Raw genomic sequence first — 25,231 nt, 5'->3', positions numbered from 1 at the left:
TCAATCAAAGTCCGATTACTCTTTTTTAAACATACTGTACTTTTAACACCATAATAGAATTGCATAGGGGTATTGCAGTAAATATGGTAAAAACAAAATTATAAAAAAAAAGAGAAAAAACAATGTTTAGTTTTTTCTTTCTTCTTTATACTTTTGATAAGTTTATCTAGTTTGAAAAGCACATATTACATTTTTAAAATAGAACATGTTATACATATAAAATTATATTATTATAGTTATACAATATATAATATATGAATGTTATACACGTATATAAGAAGTAATGTAAAACATATAAATAAGAGAATTTTTTTTCATATTTTTGCGAAAATATGATTTGGTGCACATTTTAATATTTTTATTTATGATAAATTTTTATACTAAAAAAAAAAATGCATTTAATATAGCCCTGTGTAAGTTTATAAAACAAAAATGAAGAAAAACAAGAAAACAAACTGATCTAAGATTGAATTTTTGAATGAAACGACCCAGTTTTAGATTAAATAAATGACATAGTTTGAATATAGAATACATGCACGTTTATTTTAAATACAGAATAGCTGATGTTCTTAAAAGTAAAACTTTGAACAAAATTTTGAAAAAAAAAACCTAATAAATTAAAAATATTTTTAATTTACAATAATCTGCTAAAATGAAGAAATTCATCTATCAACAAAACATATGTACTTTTTATAATGTAGTTAATTACTTTTTCAACTGCAGGATATTAGTATAGTTAATAAAAAAATTTTTTAAAAAGAAATGAAAAGAAAATAAATATTTTCAGTTGCATTATACTGTGAAATTCAATTGAAATATGAAATCATAATTTTGGAATTTAAAAAAAACTAAATTTTATCATCTATTAAAGGAGCTTAAATTACGGATATGCGATCGACGAGACTTTACAATAATTTTCTAGAATTCATTCAATTGATTTTTTAGCAATCGATGTTAGTATAAAATAACGTCGCCCAAATTCTTGCTTCATAAGCCTCAAGGTATATTTTGGGCAAATTGAAAAAGTTAAAACTTAAAAAGTTAGAACTTAGAAAAAAAATTGGTCCGATAAAGTGTTATTGAAATGCGCATTACGGAATTGTATATTATTTTTAAGACTGTCACTTAAGTATTTGTCGAAATATCTTATATCGGATAAGCCACAATGCACAATTTACTCCATTCAATGTAAATCGATTACAAAGTAGTTTTTAATGTGCATATGGAGCAAATAAGAAATTGACTATTCTGACTAAAAATATATAGAAAACGTACGAATTATTAGAGCAAAACTTCATTGAGATCCTATTAAAATAGCATATAAAAATTACATGGAATTTTAACTAAAAATTTGGATACGTTAGGTGTATGAATGCGGACTATTAAGAAAGCGGTTTATAAATTTAAATCTGTATTGCCACGCAATTCAAAAATTTACACTCATAAGCTGAATTGTGTTTAATATTAATATGCTACAGCATTTTGGGGCTCACCTTTCGTATTTTCCCTGCAAAACAATTTAATACAATTTAAAGTGGCGTTATGTGAGGACAATTTCACATATTACATGTATTCCAAATTATATTTTAACAGGTATGTTCACTAAAAGTTTACTAATCCAAAATTATATGAATTCTATGTATATAAGAATATATGAATTCTTATGTTACATTTCCACTAAATTAGATAGTACACATTGAATTCAGGAAAGCCATTAAAGATCTTCAATAATTTTTTCTTTTCTTTCGCTGTTGTGAAATTGGTAGTCCACACAAAAGTAGATTTAACCCTTTCACTACAGCTGTAACAGTTACCAAATGTAACAAACCGCATTTTTCTGTGTATGCCTATTGAAAAATAAAAGGAAATTCCCCATTTACCAAAGAGGTTGCAAGTATATCTTTAAATATCAAACAGATCTTAATCTTAGTGAAAAAATGTATGGGTTTTTGATGAACAAATTTGGAAAATTATTATAATTTGAAGTGAAATTTTCAAAATTTAAATTGATTTTATAAATTTTAATTTAATTTCTCGCATTCATACAGAAGTCAACTATCATTAACTAAATCGTTTTCAAATTAAGTGATTTATTGAAAAATATTCTTTATTTTGCCACAAAAGAAGACTGTTTAAACAATTGAAAATTTTCCATTTGACATTTAAGTATTGAACAAGGAATCAGATGTTTTATTAAAGACACAAACCATTAAAAAATTCAACACCTAACTTTTTCTTAACAAAGTAATCAATTTATAAGTGACTAATTTCTTAAATAATTTTTTAATTAATAAAATTTAAATAATAAAGCTCTTATAAGCATTTCTAATGGAAAAATTTAATTAATTGCAAACTTTAGTAATAAAATTTAATTCTATCGATTCAAGATCCACAAAACAAAAAATTCATTTTCAAAAATTGAATGTGGTTTGCATCAAAAATATTATTTGTTCAGTTTATAAGGTTCACAATTCAACAGCTTCAAATTCAATTATAAAATGCACTATAATACACTTGGACAATTCATTAACAATGTTACGAGTATTCTAATAAAATTTCAAGTTAAAAATAATTCACAATAATTTTATGATCTCAAAATTAATATTTAGAAATAATTTTAATATTTTGAAGTCTAATAATTTATAAATGAACGTTTAAAAAAAGAAATCAACTTGTCAATACTCAATATACTGTTACATGAGTACTTGTTGGTCTACTTTTAATTTAAAATAATTGTTGATGAGTTTAAATATAATATTTGATATTAAAATTTCAATAATTTATGAAAATCAAACAAAATATTTATGTGGAATATAGGTTCGTGTAAGTATTTTGAACTCAATTATAAAAATTATCTTTGTATTTTATAAAATCATTTTATTATAAAGTAAATATAAACTTAAATGATCAATTGACACATATTTTAAAATATGTACACTCAAACATATCTGTTCATTATGTTAGTACTTAAATTTCAACAATATTAATATTAAAATCACATTAAAAGTTCATACTTTTACGTACATTCATTAGTGCTATGCCAAATCAATTGAATGATTTTAAAATTAATTAAGACCATCAAAAGATTTTAATTTAAAATCATGTAAGCAAGTATGTATGTATTGAGTAGTTTTTTTTTATTTATTTTAAATGTGTCGAGTTATTAAATTAATAAAAGTGTCACATTGATTGCATTTTATATATTAAGTGATAAATTTTTTAACTTTATATTTGAAAAATTTTTCAGAGATAACACATTTTGAATATTTCAAAATTAATTGATTATTAGGAGAAAAGTGTACAAAAAGTGTAGTAATTGTTAAAAGTGATTGGTTTTTTACCACTGGCATTGCAATAAGTGAAGTGATGTGATGTCACCAAATTTCAGATGACAAGCTTTCGGTGGGAACGCAACTTCCTTGGAAGTATGGAAGCGTAAATAAACTTTTTTTTTGGAGAGATGACGGTTTAGCGGTGTCTGCATCAACGCGTGTGTCTCAAGTTCGGCAAAACCGAATTTGATAAAATTTTAAATGTGCGTTTATTTCGGCTATATGTCACGGACTGATTAACTTTTGAGATATGTCAGGTTTCAGGAACTTGACCTTTTTACGGACCGATCTTACATTTATGCACATATAGAGAGAGAAATAATCAACTTGAAATTTGATATTTAAATTTGGGATGATTAAACAATAAACTTTTTTGGAAATATTTATCAGTGCTCGGAAACTGAATTTTCACTAGGGACCGATTTTATATGTTTTACCATATCTACGGAACTAATTAATAGAAATTCTTGAAATTTATTGATTGTTGTTCTTGAAGTACTGATTGTTACTGAAACTAACTGGGGAACTTTAAGGGTATTCGAATGGCACAAAACGAAATTCTACTAAGAGCTAAATTTACATTTTCCGAAAAATATTAACTAACAACTTACTTGTGCCTTTAAAATTGTAAAGAAATGTTTAAAACGCATTTTCATAATCTTCTGTAACAGTTTGACTAAACTAGAAAATTTACATTGCGGATACATAAATTTACGATTATGTGGTGATTATATCAAATTTTTTTATTATTAAAATTTAGAGTAAAATTTAAATTAAATTGTAAATTTAATAAAAAATTAAAATTTTTGTATTTTAAAACAAAAGGAAATCTTGTTTTTTAAAAATTAAAAATTAAATTTAATAGACTTGTGATAGAATATTTTTGAATTGCAACTATAAGATGAAAAATAATTTTCATCTTACAATTTAATTTTAATGGCAAAATAGTGTTATATAATTAAAGATTTTAATCACTTCCTATATATTATTTAAGATTACAAAAGAATCACCATCATTCTTTTAAATTATTATACATATGAAAAAAATTTTAAGTTTTTCTTTTAAAAATTCGGCATTTATAAAAAAAAATTATTTGATTTTTAAATAATTATAAAAAAAATCCTTGAAAAGGATATAATCACTTTATTTTTAAATTTATTTTAAATATACTAATGGCATGATTTTTTAAATATATTATTTATGATTTAATCAAAGGATCCATTTCGTAAAGGATGTTAAATTTTTTAATCTTTATTTTAATATTTTTCTTATATTTAAGCTCTTTCAGCATATAGTATAGACTACCAGTACTAACAAAAGAATTGTTATAATACTATATTACACAAGAATCAAACAATTAATATTGTTTTAAGAGATTTCAGAGTATACCTAGTAATAGCATGGAAAAGTGCCTGTTTCCTAGTACAATTAGGAAAAGAAGAATATGGAAATGTAAGTAGTATATTTTAATTTCTGTTAAATATAAAATATTCTAAATATATACTTAAAATTTTCAATAACAACTTTTAATGCCTTTTATAAATTTTAAGTTTATATTGAAAATCATATCTTGTAAGCATACAGTCATAAGAAATAGGTGCCGTATTATATGTATTAGTCAAATTTAAATATAAATTAATAGTGGAATAATTGTTTTTCCTCGAGCAAATATGACATTATAGAATACTTTTTTTGAAAATTCAAAAATTTCCATTTATACTTTTTACGATAATTTATACATAATTGCATTTAGCATTATACAACTTAAATAACGTAATTCTAGTTCATTTTATAGCGTTATAAATACTTATGTATGTATGCACCTCAAAATAACTTTTGCCAAATATTACTAGTTATTGAAGGGAAAATAAAATTTTCTAATTGCAAAACTACATACATATTCATATATAAAAGTTTTCTAGTAATAATGATAAATTTATAAAATATAAAGTATTCCACTTTCTAAAATATATATGCAAGGTTATACTCGTATATATAATGTTATAGCACCTACACAAAGTTTCAAATTTCCTTATATACTTATATATGTATGTATGTATGTTGTTTTGTAATCAAAGTTAAATTAAATGCTTTAATATATCATTTCTTTCTTTTAACAAACAAGATCTATACTACATTTACATATATATATATATGTAGTGCATATAATATATTCTATAAAAATAAAATTTTTATGAAATGCCCTTCTTTAACTCGTTGTCTTATTCATAATGATTCTAAAATATGTAGTTCAAGTTCTTTTATTTTTAAAAATAACTTTGATGAAAAGGTCATAAATTATTATATATATATATATATATATATGTATATTCAAAGTGCTTATATTTCAAATAGAATTCTTGACAAACATTAATAAAATCAAAGAACGAAATTCTCTTTTTGAATCGCTTTTAACGCAAAAAAACAAAAAAAACAACAAGTTTTATAAAATATACAAGAGGATTTAGATGATTTTTTAGATGGAGAAATTTTATTTATATATACATTTTGTATGTATATATAAGATGGCGTCCACATATACTTATATTTTATATTTTGTAAGTATATCAAATTCTAAATGCAAATTTTTAAACTAAATTATAAAGTTTTCCTTTCATCATTATTTTTTTTTTTTGTAATCATTTCTCTCTATATTATTTTGTAACTATTTGTGGTTTTTGAACTTAAAAAGTAATTTTGATTTATTTAAAGTTTTCTTATATACTCGTGTGTGCACATAAGTATTATGTATGAGTATATGAAAATATATATATAATTATTTGAAAAGATGAATCTTATAATGATGAAAATTTTATTGTGGTTAAAAATATATGCAATTTATGTATTATGTAATAATTTTAAAGTTGAAAATTTTTACGTTTTTTTTTGTGAATTAAACGAGAGCTAGCTACTTCGTTAACATTTTGTACCAAAATATGTACATTACTTGTTTTCTCTTAAAAAAATTTATCATTTGAATTATAAATTTTTAATAGAGGTCTGACTCGAAAAATTACAAATTGTTTTATGATTTTAAACTAAGGTTTCTGTATCGGGATAATTTTATGCTAGAAATTGCTGTAGGAAAGTATAGTAATCTCTAATTTAAAATTACCCCAATATATAAAAATTCGATAACGATTATGTCATATAAATCTCACTTAAAGTCAACTTTTTTCCATAAAGAACTTATAATTAAAGAGCAGATTTTTTTTCTGTTGTATAAAAATTAGGAATGTATACTGCTTTCTGTCAAAAAACAGCTTTAAATATGAATAGTGACAATAAATTTCGAAAATCAAGTAAATAATAATTTTAAAAAAAATATTATTATTAAAAATTATAATATTATTAATTTATTAGCAAAGTAAATATCAATATAATAGTTTCAATATTATGACAACAATTAATCTTTTTTATGATTTTAATTATGGGCTCTCAATCTTCAGCTACAAAATTTTTAGTATAATATTAGAAATTATGAAACTAATTCAATTTATTTTTAAATGTGTTAACAAATACAATATTGACAAATGAAAATTGTTACATGATACTTTTTTTCGCCATTTTAGTTCGTTGGCAAATCACATACAAACACGCAGTTAAGTTTATAAATTTTAACAAGTCGATTTGAAATGCTGAGTAAAATTAGTCTGTGTCTCTTTCATTTTTAGAAGTAATTCAGTATTTAGAACATGACTAATTATACAATACGAGTATAACATATAAAATAACAGAATCAACACATATAAACACATATACCTATACTAAAAAAGGTTTTATATAAAATGTTGCCAAGACAAGGTAGTATGGTCACCACTGTTAAAAATTAATCATATGTCATTAATAAAGGAATTAATTTTTTAACTCTACAAGCTCAAATTCCGCAAACACACCATTTTAGTTAAACAGTCTAGTTTTATCGCCATTGCCGAATTTTCGAAAACGGGCTTAATCAATGAAGTGAAAATATTCAAAATTAATGTGCCAATATTTTCCGAATTTATAATTCTTGCTTTAATCCACTATATAAAATAATTTTCTTCTTATTTCTATTATAAGAACTTTCTTGTATATATATATATATATATATTGTATATATATATAAATACATATTTTGAAGGATATTTTTTACACATCCTTTTAATATTTGCATTCTAATAATAAAATAGTTGAACAACAAGTCCAGTTTTATTATAATAAAAGCATACATATATACATTATGTGCATGTGTGCATGTAGTTGAATATTTTTAAATTCTTTTGTCATTTTAATAGTACATTTATGAAATTCTAGTTCGCTCTATTATCACTTCATACAGGAATAAATTTTTTTTATATATATATACATATATATTCATTTATATTGCTTGGGGTTTATAATGCTTGATCTATACCTATACAAATTCACTTTCTGAACTTTTGAGATGACCCTTTGTATTATTATGTTCCTTTTTCTAATTATTTTGTATATCGTGCACTTTTATACATGAACTGAAGATATTGTGTGTGCAAGCAATTATGTTGGGTATTTATTACTCAAAGAGATGAGTAATTTTTATGTTTTAAAAAAAATGTATTTTTTGTATTCACTCTTTTGCCCTTTTCTCGTTATGTAGTTTATGAAAGAAAAAATTATTTTACTATTTTTTTTATTCTTTATTTATAACTCAAAATACATGGAACATTATAAATTTCATCAATTAAGAAATTATACCATTTTATGTATATATGGAGTAATATTTTGCTCTTAATTCATTCTAAAATGAAATTGATTCAAACAATGAATGATAAAAGTAATTCAACTAAAGGATTTCCATAAGAAATCCAATTTTAAATAAATGAACATGAAAATCAAAAAAATTTAATATAACCTTGATAGCCCATACTAATATAACCTAGTTAGATAGCTAAGTATCCTAAATTGTTCTACAATGAAACACCATAGATTTTGTCGCTTCTTATACTTAATGAATATTATCATAAATTTCTTATATTTTATATTCAGTTTGTCTTTACGTAATATTATTTAATATTATGTTTATTAAGTGTTTGGGGTTTGTTAACATAAACAGTGACTTCGAAATTTCATTAATACTGCACTAATGCATAATTCAGTTTACTATACTTCCAATTGCTAAATTGAGTCTTTTGATAATTTGAAAATTTCAGTTGTAACTAATAGATTGTTAAATAATTTATTACGACAAACTTATGTGGTGAGTTCACCTGTTATGGGCTTCCATTAAAAGTAATTTAATTTTAAAAGCAAACCTACAATTTTCATTTTCAATTTTGCAAACATATGCTGTAAATTTCATAAAAATTCAGAATTTTATTACAAAATAAGGTTTGTATATATGTAAATTATCGTACTTTATATTAAATTATTTGACTTCTATAATATTAAAACTTTATGAAATTTAAAAATAATACAAGGGCGTTATGGTTTTCATATTGTTATTTAGAATCCTTTGTAAACAATATTATAAAATCCTTGTGTTTAAAATTAAGAGAAGAGAAAAAAAAAATTATCTCAAAAGTCAAAAATAAAAAAAAAATATCCTGTAGTGTAATTTTGTAAAATTTTCTAGATATTTCATATAGCGAAAACTACAAGAGAATTGAAAATTCACTCCGATTCTATTCGGTTTAAATTTTTGAATAATTTAATTTTTTTTTTTATTTATTATCTTATTTTCTAATTCTGTACATACATAATATTTTGGTCAAGAGTAAAAGAGAAAAGGATTATTCATGTCAAATTCAAAAATAATAACAATAAGAGAGAGAAAAAACAATATCTCTCAAGTTAATATTTATTTTGTTTTGTTTTATAATGTTAAAATTTTATGTATGATTGTAATAAACTTGCAGAAACAAACCATATTTTTATTACATACCAATATATATATATACACATTGTATGTAGATGTTATTTAACCCGAAATTGTCGGTTGCATGTTTTAGTTTTGTAAGTACATAATTGCACATATAATACATAATGCTTGTATGTATTTATATCGTTAATAATAAAATTTTAAATACAATAGAGTATTTTATATTGAGGATAAATTTATGAATATACAAACATATATTGTACACGTACTGACATACATAAAAATTATATAACAATATCTGTTTCCATACCTTTATTTGAGCGATCTTTTTATTACGAAATTACAAGGTCTTGAAATTATGAGCTCTGTAGTTGACACAAAATGATTTAAATGCTCTGTAGAATAGTGATGAGCTCTGAAATCCTTGATTTTTATAAAGATTTTAGAATACATACAGAGTAACGGTAATATTATGCTTAAAAATTATATTGGTAGTTTTTAGGTAACGGTTTTTACAAAGGTAAAATGGAGAAATTTTGATTCTACATAAGTGTTCCAACATATGTAAAGAATTTTTGAAATTGAACTATAATTTTTAGAAAATTAATTTTCTTCTGAATTTTTTTATGGAATGAATTCTTGCATTATGAATTTTTTTCACGAATTGTAGTTTTTCAAATAGTTTTACAATACTCGTATTTTGACTCTAGAAACGTTTACTTATTTAAAATATAAGTTGTTTTGCCCTTAATATCCTATCAGCAGCTTTCGTAAGAGTATCATAAAACTCTTTTGATATACTTAATATTAATTTTGAGAATAGCTTTTAAATTTGCCGATTTAAAATGGAGTTGGTTTAGCAGCATATAAAATACAAAAAAAAATTATCTCCAATAAAATATTGCAAATTTTGGGATAAAGGTTTTTACGTAAACATTTATTAGCAACGTTTATTGTACTTATATACCTCATGTACTCTTATTCCGATATTACAAATTTTGATCATAATTAAATAAATTTTTAAAGATAATAAAATAAAACAGAAATGCAAATTGTACTTACTTTTAATACAAAAATTTCTCCGGTTGTTCGATTAATATCAAATTTACTATTGGCTGGATTATCTGGATCAATACCTTGCCCAGTTAAGAAATAAACAATATTTTGAGGCCGATCTTTATCACCATCAGTTGCTGTCACCTGTTTATTGTTATTTGTTTTTCATAATTAATATGAAATGAACAGAATAAAAGAAATACATATATTAATTACAGAAGAAAAGATTTGACAAAATTTTTGTTTTTTAATAAAAATTTATAACATAAAACTACAAAAGTTACGATCTCGTGACATTTAGAAAAATGTAACTTGAATTTTTATAAAAATGTTTGTAAGGAAATACGAGTATTAAAAAATTTAACAATATTTAATTATAGAATTAGAATTTTTCGGATCTTAAAATTTGTAGTTTGATGTTGTTAGCTTTAAAAAACAAATTAAATAAAAATTTACAGTATACAACATAAATTACATACTACATAAAGCGCATGCAATGAGTTCAAAAGCAATAAAATAACAATTATTTAAAATAAATACAAAATGTTATCATGCAAGTATATACAGTTCACCACTCTAATATTTAAATTATAAATTGCAAAAACTACGAAATTTAATTAATATTCTTACAAGCAATATTCAAATATGCTAATACAAAATATTTATATATATATATGTAATACTGTGTACTATAAGATTTGGTAATGATAATTTATAAGCTGAATTGTTCTGTAGCATACCACAATATTAGTGCTATCAGAGATTAACGCAGTATTACTCTTAAAATTTAGTTATTTTACTACATTATATTCTAGTAATAAATTGAATAATTCTTATTACCAAACAGTTACAATATTTAAATACTCAATAATTATTGACAATAAATACTAGTTTTTCCTTAATACAAAAATAATTTTAATTATAATTAAATTACAAAATTGTATATGAATTCTGCATATACAGTAGCATACTAGAATTCTTTGATCTTTGGACTTTCATTATACACAATGCGTTTAATTTTTTAAAATATTTTTAAGAAAATTTTAAAGAAATATAGAGTTGTAGATTTGTTGCAATTTGTTTTTCTAATTAAATCAACAATATTTAAATATATATTTAAAAATTTAAACACTAAAATTTAACACATATCACTGTATCTGCGATTTTTCCATTTAAAACATTTAGGATAAACAGATGGTCCAAGAATATTTAAAAATTATTATTATAAATTTAATTGCTTAAAAATAAATTATTTTTATATCGAAAACAGATAAAAATTCGGATTTTATTAATAAATTCGTTTTTTACTTGATGAATTTTTTAAATAATTGAAAAAAAAGTATTAATGATTTTAAATATTTTGTACAACATGACAATCAATATAAGAGTAATTAATGATGAAGAACGCGTGTTTAAGCAGGCCCGCTTCTGATTTGCTCAACGCCCCAAGCGTCAAAAAGTATGTCCTTGCACTATTCAAAGCAATATGCAATAAACATTGCACTTTGAAGTTAAAAAAATCCTCTTTCTTATAATCTGAATACAAGATTGATCATGGAATTGCACCCTGGAAATGTAATTGAAAAAATTTTTATTTTTCAAAATTTAGTTTTTCTTTTGAAAATTTTCAATGGCGCCCCTGATTTTCGGCTTCCTTTCTTTCCGACGACCTTTGCAAATGTTTACTTTGCATATATGGTAGATCCGGCGCTGGGTCCAACTATTAATTCAAGAGAATGCAACAAAAAGATTAAAATTTAATTGAAAGATCCCACTCTTCTCTAATTAAAACTTCAAAAGTATTTTTATCAGGTAATTTTCCCTGCGATCGTTTCATAAATTTAAGTAATTTGAAACTTGACCCGATTGAAGATTTAAAATTATGAATTTAGGAATGGTTTTCAAACATTTTTTATATGAGGGAAATAAATTTCAATACCAAATGAAAAGTGCAATTTATACCTTCGCGCGATTAAATATTTTAAAGTAGTTTAATTAAATACTCCTTACTTCATAATTATACTTATTCAGTGAAAATTTTTATAGTAATTAATTATAATTCAGTGAAAATTTATTCAGTGAAAATTTTTATAGTAATTAATTTAATGTATAATACTACGAGTATACTATAAAAATTAATTCATATTTTTGTTATACATTCATATTGAATCTGGATATCTTGACTCGTGAGTTTAGTTTCCTAAAATAATGGACAGGGGTTATATTACATAATTCAATGGCAATGGCAATGAATTTCTCAAAAATAACACTAAAATATAAACAATGGTCAATGAATTGTTTTATTACTGTTGCATTACGGTTGTTGTGAGAATTTCGCTCATTTCATTTAAGTGTGTATAGTAAATGCATGAACGTCTAATATATGCTTAGAATCTCATAATTTAATACTCAATTCTTCAATAAATTTGAAAAATTCATGTAAGACATTTTAATTCCAAAGCTCTATTTCATTTTTAATTTTGTTTCTATGCATTTATTACATTATATAAAGGGGATTATAAACAATTAGTTTAATAAAAATAATAATACTGTCAATTTTAATAATTGTATATAATTTTATGTCTACTTGTATAAATGTATATTCGTATTTATTTCATTTTAATTAAATTAGTCTAAGTATTATGAGAATATAATTAATTTTCATATTATATAAAATATCATTTGCATTGAATTATTTTCAATAATAATATTTTAATTAAAATTTTCGCATAATTAGCTAAATAAAATGAGAATAGAAATGGTTATATGTAAAACTTTAAGGTGCCCTTTAAAATATTTTTAGAGTAGTATTAAGAGTAATAAGTGAAAATATTGTGAATATTTTCAAATAAAAAATAATTGTTATTGGAATTTGCATGTATAATTTAAGTTTTAGAAAAACCTGAAAGAATCCACTATAAATTTATTAAAGTATTCCAATTATAAATTGTGATTTTTTTTAAATTTAATTTTAGTTTAATTTAAAATTAAAGCTGATAGATCATAAACGTTTATATAACATTGTTCTTTAAAATTTTATTCATTTTTCATAGTTTGTAAGGTGAAAACTCGCATATTTGAACCTACATGCATTTTTATTTTTCAAATTTATTTTAAATATTTTTTGATGGAATTTAAAACCTTTTGATCTTGATGAGTTTTAAATTGTAAAAAAGATGCTAAAATATTTGAATAAATTTTGAATAAATATTTTTTTTTAAACGTAACCAAAAAATTCTTGTTTGTGTAATGGATTCTTTATTTTAATAAATTTTATTTTACTTTGTTAATAGTAAAAGCAAATGAAATGAAAAAATATATGGCAACCAGAAAAATGCCAGTGCCCTATAAAGTACATGAATATTTCGAAAATTTAAATAACTTACTTAACAATTTTTATTTTAATTCCAATTTAGTGGCGTGTAAATTTGTAAAATGTATAAGACTAGAACGTGATTGTTGGAAAAAGTTTCGAAAATTTTAATATAAAAAATTTTTAGGGAAACGAAACTTTATAGTCAATTTACTACAAAAAATTTACCAGTTCATTTTTTTAACAGCCCAAAATTCGTTGATTATTTCGCTTTATATGGAAAAAAATGTAAAATCGACCCACAAAAAGTTCCTGAAGTCCCTGACATATCCTAAAAGTTAATCAATCCGTGATATAGACAGAATAAACTTACATAAATTTTTTTGAAAATCGGTTCAACCGAACTTGAGATACACACATGTCGACAAACGAAAATCTTTCTAAAAATAATTTATTTATGCTTCCCTATTATGCAGAAGTGTATTTCAACTAAAAATTCATATTTTGAAATTTAGTGTCATCACAAAACCCCCCTAATTTTATGCAAAGCTGTCGGTAATTATTACACTTATGTGCATTAATTCTGAAATTAGCAATTGCATAAAAAAAATTTAAATAATTATTATAAAAAAAGCCAAAATCTAAATAGAATAAAAACGAATTATTAAAAATTAAGGTGTTATTAAAATAATCTCCTTCCTGAATGTTTTATTCAAATAAAATGGACATTACTTAAACTTTAAAAACCTTTAATATTCAAATAATTTTTTTTAAAGGGTTTTTTTCCAATATGCAAAAATATTTATTCAATTTCTTTGTTTTTCCTATAATATTATTTCATTAAAATCCATTAAAATATTATTTAAAATTCTATGATAAAAAAAAAAAATTGCATTAAAATTAAAAATATTTTCTTATAAAAATTAATTTTTCTGAATAATAATGTAATCCTTACCTATATATATGTAAATATGTACGTGAATAACTTTCAATACTTAAGTAATGTTATTTTTAATTTTATTTTATTAATTTCTCATACCTTTTGTGGCTATATGCAATAAAATCAAAGGAAATTTGAAATTTTCATTTAAAATTGAAAATTTTTAAATAAATATTTTTCATCTTAAATTTTAAAAAAGTTACCACTAAATTTTTGTTTTAGTGAAAAATCGATTGAAAATGATTGCAATTCGATCAAATTTTTATTTTGATATTGTCAGTACAGTAGTATTGTATTCTTATTTCAATGTAATTTTGAAATAATTCGAATTTTCGGGATAATGTCATCGAAAATACGAAATATATTCATTTTAAATATTAAATCCGAAGAATATTCTGGATCTCAAAATTATTTGACAAATTCATTTTTATTAACACTGTAACAGTAATTTTATATTTTCAATTCAATTTCAGATTTTTGCTTTAATATTTAATTCAAGTCCTTCTGTTACCCATTTTAAAATATGGACCATATTTCCTTTTGGCTTTAGTTTAGAAAAGTCCAAAAATATTATTTAGTCTAAAAGCTTATTTGTAATAAAAACTACTTTAAAATTCAGATTTCATACTTTTCTTTTCTTCTATATATATATATATATTCCTATTTATATATATATATATATATATATATATATAGGAATTTTTGTTTGTTTTAATGTTCAAAGAAATGAAAAAAGAAAAAAAAAAGGAATTTTCTCTTCGAAAATAATGTTTTACATTTTTCTTTTTTTTAGTGGAAAAACAGGACGTTACGGTGGTGAATATTCCATTAGAGTTAATTACTTTCATAAATTTTGAAAAATAGAATTTTAATTTTTTTATTCCATTCTTTGTATTTTCTGAACATATGATTTTTTTTTTTTAATTTTATAAAACTCTTGAAAATTCAGTAATAATAATTTACAATAAAAATTTTTCTATAATATTTTGGTATGTATGAGAACATACATATACTTGTAGTATAAGAGTTATAGGAATGAGCACTTATTTATATATCACAAAGTATATAACAGTATAATGTAAAAGTACAGTTACTAGATGGGGATTTATGCATTTAAAATAAAAAAAAAATTTAATTGGATATATAAAAAAATTTTCAATTTTTAAGAGAAAAGTTTAAAATGAAATTTTTAAAAGTGATTCTTTCCAATGATATATATTGGATTCAATATACATGTGTTTGTTTAAATTGTGACTACAAGTGTTACCGTTCTGTTTTATTTGGTATGTTGTAGATTTTTTTTTAAAAATTTATTTTATAAACATTTTGCTGCGACCAGTAATGTAAAAATTGACAATCAAATTAAATACAATTAATTTGTCACTTGTTCGATTTATGGTTATGAGTTTAAAGTAAATATTAGTAATCAGCGAGTATAATAACGTCTTAGATTCTCTAGTACTAACTTAATATTTAAAAATTATTATATATAGGAACTTTTTTTATATATAAGATACTTGGCAATAATATTGCAAACTTGTAGAAATTAGTACTTTTACTTCATCTATAATTCTATATATTCAAGTTCATCTATTTAGAATTTTTATAACAGTTTACTAACTGTATCTCTCAATTCAATATCAATAATATTATCAAAGCTTATTTCAATATCGTTTACAAATTGGAAGTTAATAAAAGAGTCTTGCTTCGAAATTTAGTCATCTTTAAACGGCAACACTAATCATATTCAATTACAATTAAATTAATATTTAAAATATTATTTTATAATTAAAAATGTATTTTACAATATTTATTACAGAATTATAGTACCTCTATTGAAAAATATTATATAATATTATGAATATAAATTAAAATGTACAATAAGTAATTGTTGATGTGTTTTGTGAATTCTGCGTATAATAAAGAAAAATCTGTTAAGTCAAAATTAAGCAAATTAACTCTAAAGTTTATGGCTTAAAATCTTGAATGAAATTATATAGGTACGAGTATGTATTTGTTTATAAGCGAAATTTTGACAGGATAAAAACTAAACTATTGAAAAATCATTTTTATATTAATTGTCAAAAAAGCTGTCAAAAATTGATATTTAATTTTAAGATAACTTTGAAAGTGAGCTAAATTTTACCAAAAATTTTGGTAAAACATATAATTACAAAGTGTTATATGTGCAATGAAATCCAAAAATGAATTTAATTTCAAAAACATCTAATTTGACTTAGATCATTTTTGATTGCAACTACAAAATTATTTTGTAATTATGATTATTAATAATTTTAATTAAAGAAAAATATTTTCTTTTTAATTCTTGAAGTAATTTTTTTTTCAATTAATTTTTCATTTTCAATATATTTTTTTATTTTTATAATTAATTTCATAATTTAATAATGTAAACAAAAAGTTTAAATAAAAGTTTTAAGGTTTCAACCCTTATAATTCAATAATTGTGCTCGTTTATTGAATTGTAAGAAATTGATATTGAATATTTGACCTTATATAATAATTTTTACAATGTTGTATGAATTACTTTAAAGCTACATACTGAAATTGGGAATTAAAAATAAAATTTTTAAAAAGTTTTATAATGTGAAAAAAAATTTTAAGCAACAAAAATGTATTCTGTCAATGAAAATTTAAAATTTTTTCTACTATAGGGCAAATATTTCTGGTTTTTTGTGCACCTTTTTTGTTATAAACCCCTAAGGAAGTGTAATATGGCTCGTTTAAAATTCCTTATTTCAATTTCTATTACAAACATTTGTACCATATAATATTCTATATATATATGTACATATATATCATGTTCTATGTGTAATAATTCTGTCGCCAAGTAGGTGATAAATCCTTTGTGATTTTCTATGAGATGTCTTTTTACTTTTAAGATAAGCCATTATAAAAGTTATAAATATTAATGTAATAGTATTAAATTAAACTTCAAAGAAAATTACATAGCAATCACTTGAGGTTTTCTCTTCATCTTATATTTTAATGAATTATATATTAAGGATATGATGCTTCTTGCTTCAAGCATTTTATAAGAAGTTATTTAAAAAAATGAAAAAAAAAAACCAAGAATAAAATAAAGTAAATTTTTAAAATCCACAAAAGTATTATTTTTGAGAGCCTTGAAAGAAGTTAGAGAGATTACCTTGTTATAAATTTTATGATAGTTCAGTTTTTGTTTTTTTTTTAAATATAGCTATGTAGAGATAGTTTGAGTTAAAAATTCTTGAGGTGAATGTAAATAAAATTTATGTTATAACTGGTGGCGGAGAAAATTAATCAATTTAAACTTGGATTCGTAAAAGAAATACAAATATAGGAAAATGTACGACGCTTAAAATTTTTTCAAAGTTAAAGGCTTTGTAACACTTGCATATTAATTTCTATGCCAATATAAACGACATTACAATTAAAAATTGTCGGAATCAAATTTTACCGTTCGCAATATTGTTGATTGAAATCGAATATGCTGTAACTTTTGTTAAAAATTTTTTAAAATCTGCTTTAAGTAATTCTGAGATTAATTGTATAAAAATATAAAAAGTGAAATCAATTGTATTTCCGGCAATTTTAAAGAATAGCCATAAATAATTCTTAATTTTGCATTTAATTTTATTATAGGATTTTAATTTACATTGTTTATGGATTTTTTCTGATGAAAATTACATGGCCCATTATTTTGTTTCTTTTTGAATCAAACAAAATTCACGGAATTCCACTTATTCTCATAAAATTTTCAATAAATCAAATAAAATCCATGAATAAAAGTTCGTCATGCAAACGCTACTTATCTAGCTCATTTATTTTTGTTAATTTTTCAATTATTTCGTTTATAATTAAAATTAAAATTTAAGTTTATTTTATAATGAAATATTCAATTTTTTTTCCTTGTTCACATAACATAAATGGAAAATTGATCAAATCATTGAAATATCAATATTATCCTTCCCATACACACATATAGGGAAAGGTAAAAAATAAACTTATATAGGTTAAAATATCAAAAGATTTTTAATATTTTGTTTACGCACATTATTTTTATAATGTTGTCATATTATCACTATGCTATAGGGTAAAATATGAACCATAAAAATTTTTTGTTAATTAAATGAATAATATTATATAACACTAAATAATATCTATATATATACATACGTTATATATAGTATGTTTTGTGGTCTGGTAATTTTAATTTATGATATCTAAATATTTTAATCAAATATTTATCGTTGACAGAATTTTTTCACTTATTAATTATTTAATTATTATAATAATTATAATTATTGTTGAAAAAATATAATATATTATTGTTGAAAAAACAAAATATTATTTAATTTGATTAATGAATTTGATAAAAAAAAATTATTATGTTATAATTAATTGATACTATGATTTAAGAGTGTAAAATTTTTTAATAATTCAAATATGAAATTTAACTCTATTCTATTTTAATAAATTATTCATTGTTAAATATTGCAAAGAGTTTAATGACTTTGAATTTTTTTCACTAATGTTAATATTAAATGCAGATTAGCTGAATTTTTTGACATAGTTTCGAATAATATAGTGGAGAAAATTTACGTTTTATTTCGAAATTTATGAAAACTCTTCAATGCAAAAACTGCAAGAATTTTTAAATTTCGCATTTAAAAATTTATTACTCGTAAAACTTATTAAATAATTTCGAATTTCTCATAATTCTGCTCCTTTTTTTTTCAAACATGTCCAATAATATGGAAGAGTATAGATTTAATTATAGAGATTGGTACTAAAATTAAGAGAATAATGTTTGCAAGCTCTCAGAAATTCACAGATATTTAATACAATTTCAATTCTAATATTAATACTTTTTTGTATGTTATAATTAACATTCATAATAAGAGAAAATTTTTATGTAAAATTTTAATCTGTTTAGCGATGGCATGACAGCAAAAAAATCCCATCTCAAATACAATAAAATAATATTATTCTATTGCCATAAATTCGGATATGAAATTTTAATTAAGAGATTTTGTTCTTATATTAAAATGTAATGTGATAATGAAATGCAATCAAGAAAATTTAAAATATAATATTTTTAAAATTTTAAATAAATTTTTCATTTGTATAAAAACCCAATTTTAAATTAATTTTTTGAATTACATATATATACAAAAAATTATGAAATTTTCAACAAGGAAAACGACAACTGCAGATCATATTGAATTATTAGGAAAAAATACAAACATTTTTAATTATATAAGACCAGATGGCCTCGTATATAAAATTTTTTTAATTACAAATTAATCTAGAAATAAATTGTCTGTTATTAAATAAAATCTAATTCTTTATTTTATTTTCTTATATGATTTTCTCATGAAAAATAAAACATATTCGGACAGTTGTTTTAAATTAAAATTTTATCAGTTTTGTGTCCTTTTTATTAAAATTCCATTTTTCTAATACATATATTAAACTGATATTCCTGTAAATAATATGAATTTTAATAAGATTTAAATGAATTTAGAGAAAAGTTTAAACATACGAGAAATTGTTAGGTTTTTTGAAGAATTAAAAATTTTTTTTTTTTTTTTGAGTTCAGAACTATAATTCAAGCTCTACAGCTTTATTTATATAAATATTTTAATATTTACATATTGCATGTACTATTTATTATATACCATAATATGATCTTTTAATTTATGAATAATTTTTTATAGTATTTTTTTAATTTCTTTTTCTATTTTTTTAATAATTTGAATACAAAATTTTAAAAATACAAATGGAACAGATGAAAGTTAAATTATGTTAATAAATGAAATTGCTATAGTCGTTTTAAATTTTAACATAATATTATGTACATAATAAATAACTATGAGTGTATATATATATATATAATAATTATATATGAAAAAATTATTATAAAATATTATAACACAGTATAAAAAAAAAAGAAAAACACCCATAAATTTCTAAGAGCTTTTAATTTTTTTCTTCTAAGCAAAAAATAAGAAAAAAAATATTCTGGCAAAAATAAAGCAACCAAAAAGGATAATAAATTTTTATACAAAAATAGTATAAAATTTTTGTATGATTACAGTAGAACACTTTTTTTCAAGAATTACGAAATCTTTAAGTGAAAAAAAATTCAATTGAGTTGAAATTTTATTGAATAATTGAAGTATTGCGACTAATACTATTGAATTCAAATGAGATTTCAATAATTGACTCTCATTAATATTTTGTTTGTTGCCTTAAAACTTTGAATGATTCTCTGTTATGAGAATTTTACCTCAAATTCTCTTGTCTGTTTACTTTCTGCTCGTCTTTGAATTAATATAAAAAGCAAAATGTTAATTAAGCAAATAAGTGAAAACAGATATAATCGTATTCATTTCATTTGAAAAAGATTTTAAAATTTTATTTAAAAAATAATTAATAAAAAAGAAATTTTGAAAACAGAAGTTTGACTGTATGAAAATATAATATCGATGGTAAAGAGCGGAGATATGCCAAGTTACAAATTTAAAATTTTACAGAGATTTCAACCACACCGATTTCGTAAACTACGGCACTAAAATCTTTACCACAGAAAGAAAATCGTTTGAAATTAGTATTGATGTAAGAAAATGCATTTTGAAAAATTTGCTCCTTAGCATATATCTTTGCAATTCTCCATCGATATAATATTTTTATTATATATGTATATAGTAAATATTGGTTGGTGTGAAACTGTTGTGAAGGCGGCTCTCGGAGAGATTTCTTTCCTGATAAAATTTACGTGTGTAAAATGTATAAAAATAAATCACTTATTTTAGCAGTTTATTTGATTTTTAAGCAGTAATTATTTGAAAAGGGTAAGTCTGACATCAATCATTGACACTATACCTATATGTATTTCTATTAACTGAGAGAAAAAAAGTGATGAACTACACATTCTTCTAGCTTCAACAGTAAAGAAGCTACTATGAATATTGGTCAGACAGAATTTTTTTTAACCTGATTTTTTTTGATCTTTCAAAACTACTCCTTGTTGTCCGAGTTCTCTGCAATTTTTTTCAAAAAAATTCAAACAAATCACTCCAGTTCGAAACCACTCTGTTTATTTAAATACTTATATGTATTATAAAAGTTTTGCAATTCAAATTTACGGAATATATAAAAAATTTTTTTTTCCTTTTTTTTTGTTTTTATTCTGATTCAAGATTATATGAAAATTTTTAAATGTACATATTTTAAATTAAAAAAGAAAAAAAAAAGAATCAAAATAAGGCGGAGTAGAATGGACTAATAAAGCAATTGAATTTTTTACTTATATTAAAACTACCTCAAATACACACACACAACACACGAGTATATGTAGGGACAATATTATACTCGTAATATAATAAATATGAATGGGTTTTTCAGTGTACACAAACAGTATTGCTATTATTATTATTATGCTTGCATAGTACATAATATGTGTGCATTTAATCTACTATATACATTCATATTTTCTTATTCTGCCAGATCTTCAATATAGATTTTAATACATTTTATTAGAATTGAGGGAATTTTTTTTTTAATGCAAAATTTTATCAGAAAAATTCATTTTTTATTGTATTTTAATTATATATTTTTATTTTAATTCACTTGTGAATTAATAGTTATGTTGAATTGAAAGGGACCGCAATTAAAATGAAACGATGAGAAAAAAATAATTGAAATTGAATTTCTTACAAATTTTTGTATATATGTGTATGTATAATGAATTTATAATTATATAATTTTATATTAATAGAATTAAATTTGTACTTCATATTATGAAATTTTTATAGATTTTATTTTAAATTAAAATTAATTGAAATTATATCTATGGTATAATATATAAAATTATAGGCACAATATTTATAAAAATGTATATGTGATTTCAATTCTATAACAGCATTTTTTACATAATTTTATAAAAAATACGTGCAATATTGCAAAATATTGAAATATTTAAGTTAAGTACTGCAAAATATTTGACTAATTATACAGATTTTATTTCAATTTTTCTTTATAAAATATTTTGTGTATTCGAAAATTTGTAAAACTATACATTCAAATAGAATGTATTCAGATTGCTCATAGAATTTTATTTGATTTGATTAAAATAAATTGACTACAAAAATTTTATTTGTAAATATCTAACTCTTGAATTTTGTTTGATAGAAAATTTGGGAAGACATTTAATTTATATTAAACAGAATCCACAAAACTGTCCAATTGAATGCAACAAAATTTGAAATAAATTGAAAATATTCATGTAGGTACATTTATATGGCATAGATTTTTTAAATACTATAATAGTATAAGTGTTGTTTCTATAAAATTACCACAAATTATAGAAATGAACAAATTTTTTTATTATATTTCAATTTCATAAAATTGTGAGTTTACAATCAAAATTGTTATAAGTCTAGTTTGATAGTCATTAAATCATTTAATCTGGTATGTTATTCTTACAATTTTAGTGCATACCCTTATAAGTTTTTAATTAATTTTTGATCAAAATCAAGAGATGCCTGAAACAAATTAAATCTTAACTTGGAATCTTAAATCTTAAGTTGCACAAAATAAGAATTTTTCGATTTAGCACAGTTTCTCTTTTTTTATTTTCGCTGAGTGTGCAAAGATTTTTGTTTGGTTAACGGTAAAACATTATTTTAAAATCGCTTTGTTTCAGGTCGATTTCGCGATTTTTGATTATTTTAAAGGTAATTTTTTGGATATTTGTAAAATAATAATGTTAAGAATTACCATAATTATAAGAAACTTCTAACAAGAAAACAGAATTCGCGGAATTATCAATAAACTCCCTTGATTTTTGAATTTTTAGCGAAATTTTTTCTGTTTAAATATTCTTTTTTTTTTTTTTTAAATAGAAAACAAATTTTTTATTTTTAATTATTTATGCATATTTTAATTAATATTCTTAAATATTATTTTTTTATTTGATTTTTCAAAATGCAAGTATGTGTTAAATATTGCATTTTCATATTTAAGAATACTGTCAACAATGTCATTTTGTTTTTTCCAGAAATAAACATTCTTTATACGTACATACAATATATTATGTAAATATTATATTTGTAAACTTAAAAATATTTCTTCTTCATATTATAATCAACTATATATATACGACGTGTATGTTGGGGGGGGAAATACAAAACTAACAAAAAAAAGAAAATTCAGCGGCAAAACAAAAAAAAAAAAGATGATTTTTCGGAAACTTTAAAGTAAACTGAACGGAAAACTTTATAAAAATTTTAACAAGGAAAGGAAAAAAAAAAAATACGAATTTTCGTTTTTCTTTTTTTTATTACGCCAAGGATTTTTTTTCACTTTACTTATGTGTACAAGAATAATATTTCGCACTTTCAAGGATTTTCCTCATTTGAAATTTGTTTTCCTCGTTTTTTTTTTGTTTTTTTACTTTCTACTATAAAATAAATAAAATTATGTATGTACGTACATATGTACTTAATATATATATTGAAATAAAATTTGACATTGATATTTTTTTAATTTAAATATTTCCGTTTCTTGTTTTACTCATCGTATCTTTCGTACATTTTTGTCAAATATTTTTATAATATTATATTAAGAGAGTGAAATGTGATTGATATAGCCATTGTAAAATATTGGAATTATTTAAAAAAAAAGTAAATTATTCTTATGGGAAAATAATATTTAATTTTAATTATAAGAAAAAATAAAAATATAATTAAAATTTTTTAATGTACAGGTATTTCAGAGGTTGTTTTTTTTTTTTTAAATTAAAAAAATGATATTTCTAATATGATTTCAAGGATAAAAATTTCAAAGAAAAAAATAATAACTAAATTTTAATAAATAAATTAAATTAGAAAAAAAATGAACTACCTTAGGTCTTAAAAATTCGAATATTTTCGAAATAAATTGTTATTTAATTTAAGGTCTTAGTTAATTATTTGGAATTATGTTATAGTTTAATTATTAATTGCAAATTAACGAATCATTCTTCATTAAAATCGTAAATTCTCTATGTATGTAGAGTTTCATAAGCAACTATAAAAATCATTGTTTTCACTGTTTGCCGAAGTGAAACTATATAAAACGTGCAGTTATATACGTCCCAAAATTCATTGACAACTAATTACATTCATTTGATTTACTTTATTCCCTCTCAGCATTAACAAAATAAGCTTTCTTAAACTAGCGTAAATACGGCTAAATGAGGGCAAAATAAATTTCTCAATATCTAATCGAAAAATTATTGATTACTTTTAATTGAATCTGCACCATTTGATAGATTTCTGTGTATTAGTAATTATTTTTTGTAGTTCAAAAAATCTAAAATCTATTATAGAATTTTGAAAATCTAGTATAGAATTTCCCTATTTTTTATACATTCAAAAAATCCAGTGATTTTTAGCTTCAACAAGACCCAAGCGAAAAATTGAAAATTATTTTATTATTTTTTTTTTTTTCGCCAAAGGAGTCAAAAATCAAATCATTTTAATTAAATGCAATATAATTTCTAGAAAATTAAAATTGAAAGAAAAATACTAAAATTGTAATTAAACTAAACATTTCTGGTGGCAGAGAAAGTACATGCAAAACAAAACAAAAAAAAAATTCTACAATCGTTTGGTAAATGAATTATTAAAAAAAAATTCTTTTTTTATCTTCATAATTTTAAAAATTCCTTATGTTTCTCATCATAACTGATTTTCGGTTCGTTA

The 25,231-nt window shown here is 21.8% G+C and overlaps 1 protein-coding gene across 1 annotated transcript in view; it reads right to left on the bottom strand.

Annotated features, from left to right (window-relative positions):
* LOC129608779 (neural-cadherin) overlaps nt 1-25,231 on the bottom strand; it is a gene marked incomplete at its 5' end in the record, with an annotated part of 114,207 nt that overhangs the window by 56,009 nt on the left and 32,967 nt on the right. Inside the window, one exon of the mRNA XM_055520490.1 lies at nt 10,234-10,371. Within this exon, the coding sequence (XP_055376465.1) occupies nt 10,234-10,371 (138 nt within the window). The remainder of the gene's footprint in view (nt 1-10,233; nt 10,372-25,231) is intronic.

This window comes from Condylostylus longicornis, unplaced genomic scaffold, assembly GCF_029603195.1.
Source record: "Condylostylus longicornis isolate FDR11 unplaced genomic scaffold, ASM2960319v2 ptg000034l, whole genome shotgun sequence".
Lineage (NCBI taxonomy): Eukaryota > Metazoa > Arthropoda > Insecta > Diptera > Dolichopodidae > Condylostylus > Condylostylus longicornis.
The sequence above is the reverse complement of the archived record's forward strand: the minus strand, read 5'-3'. Positions and strand labels throughout refer to the sequence as shown.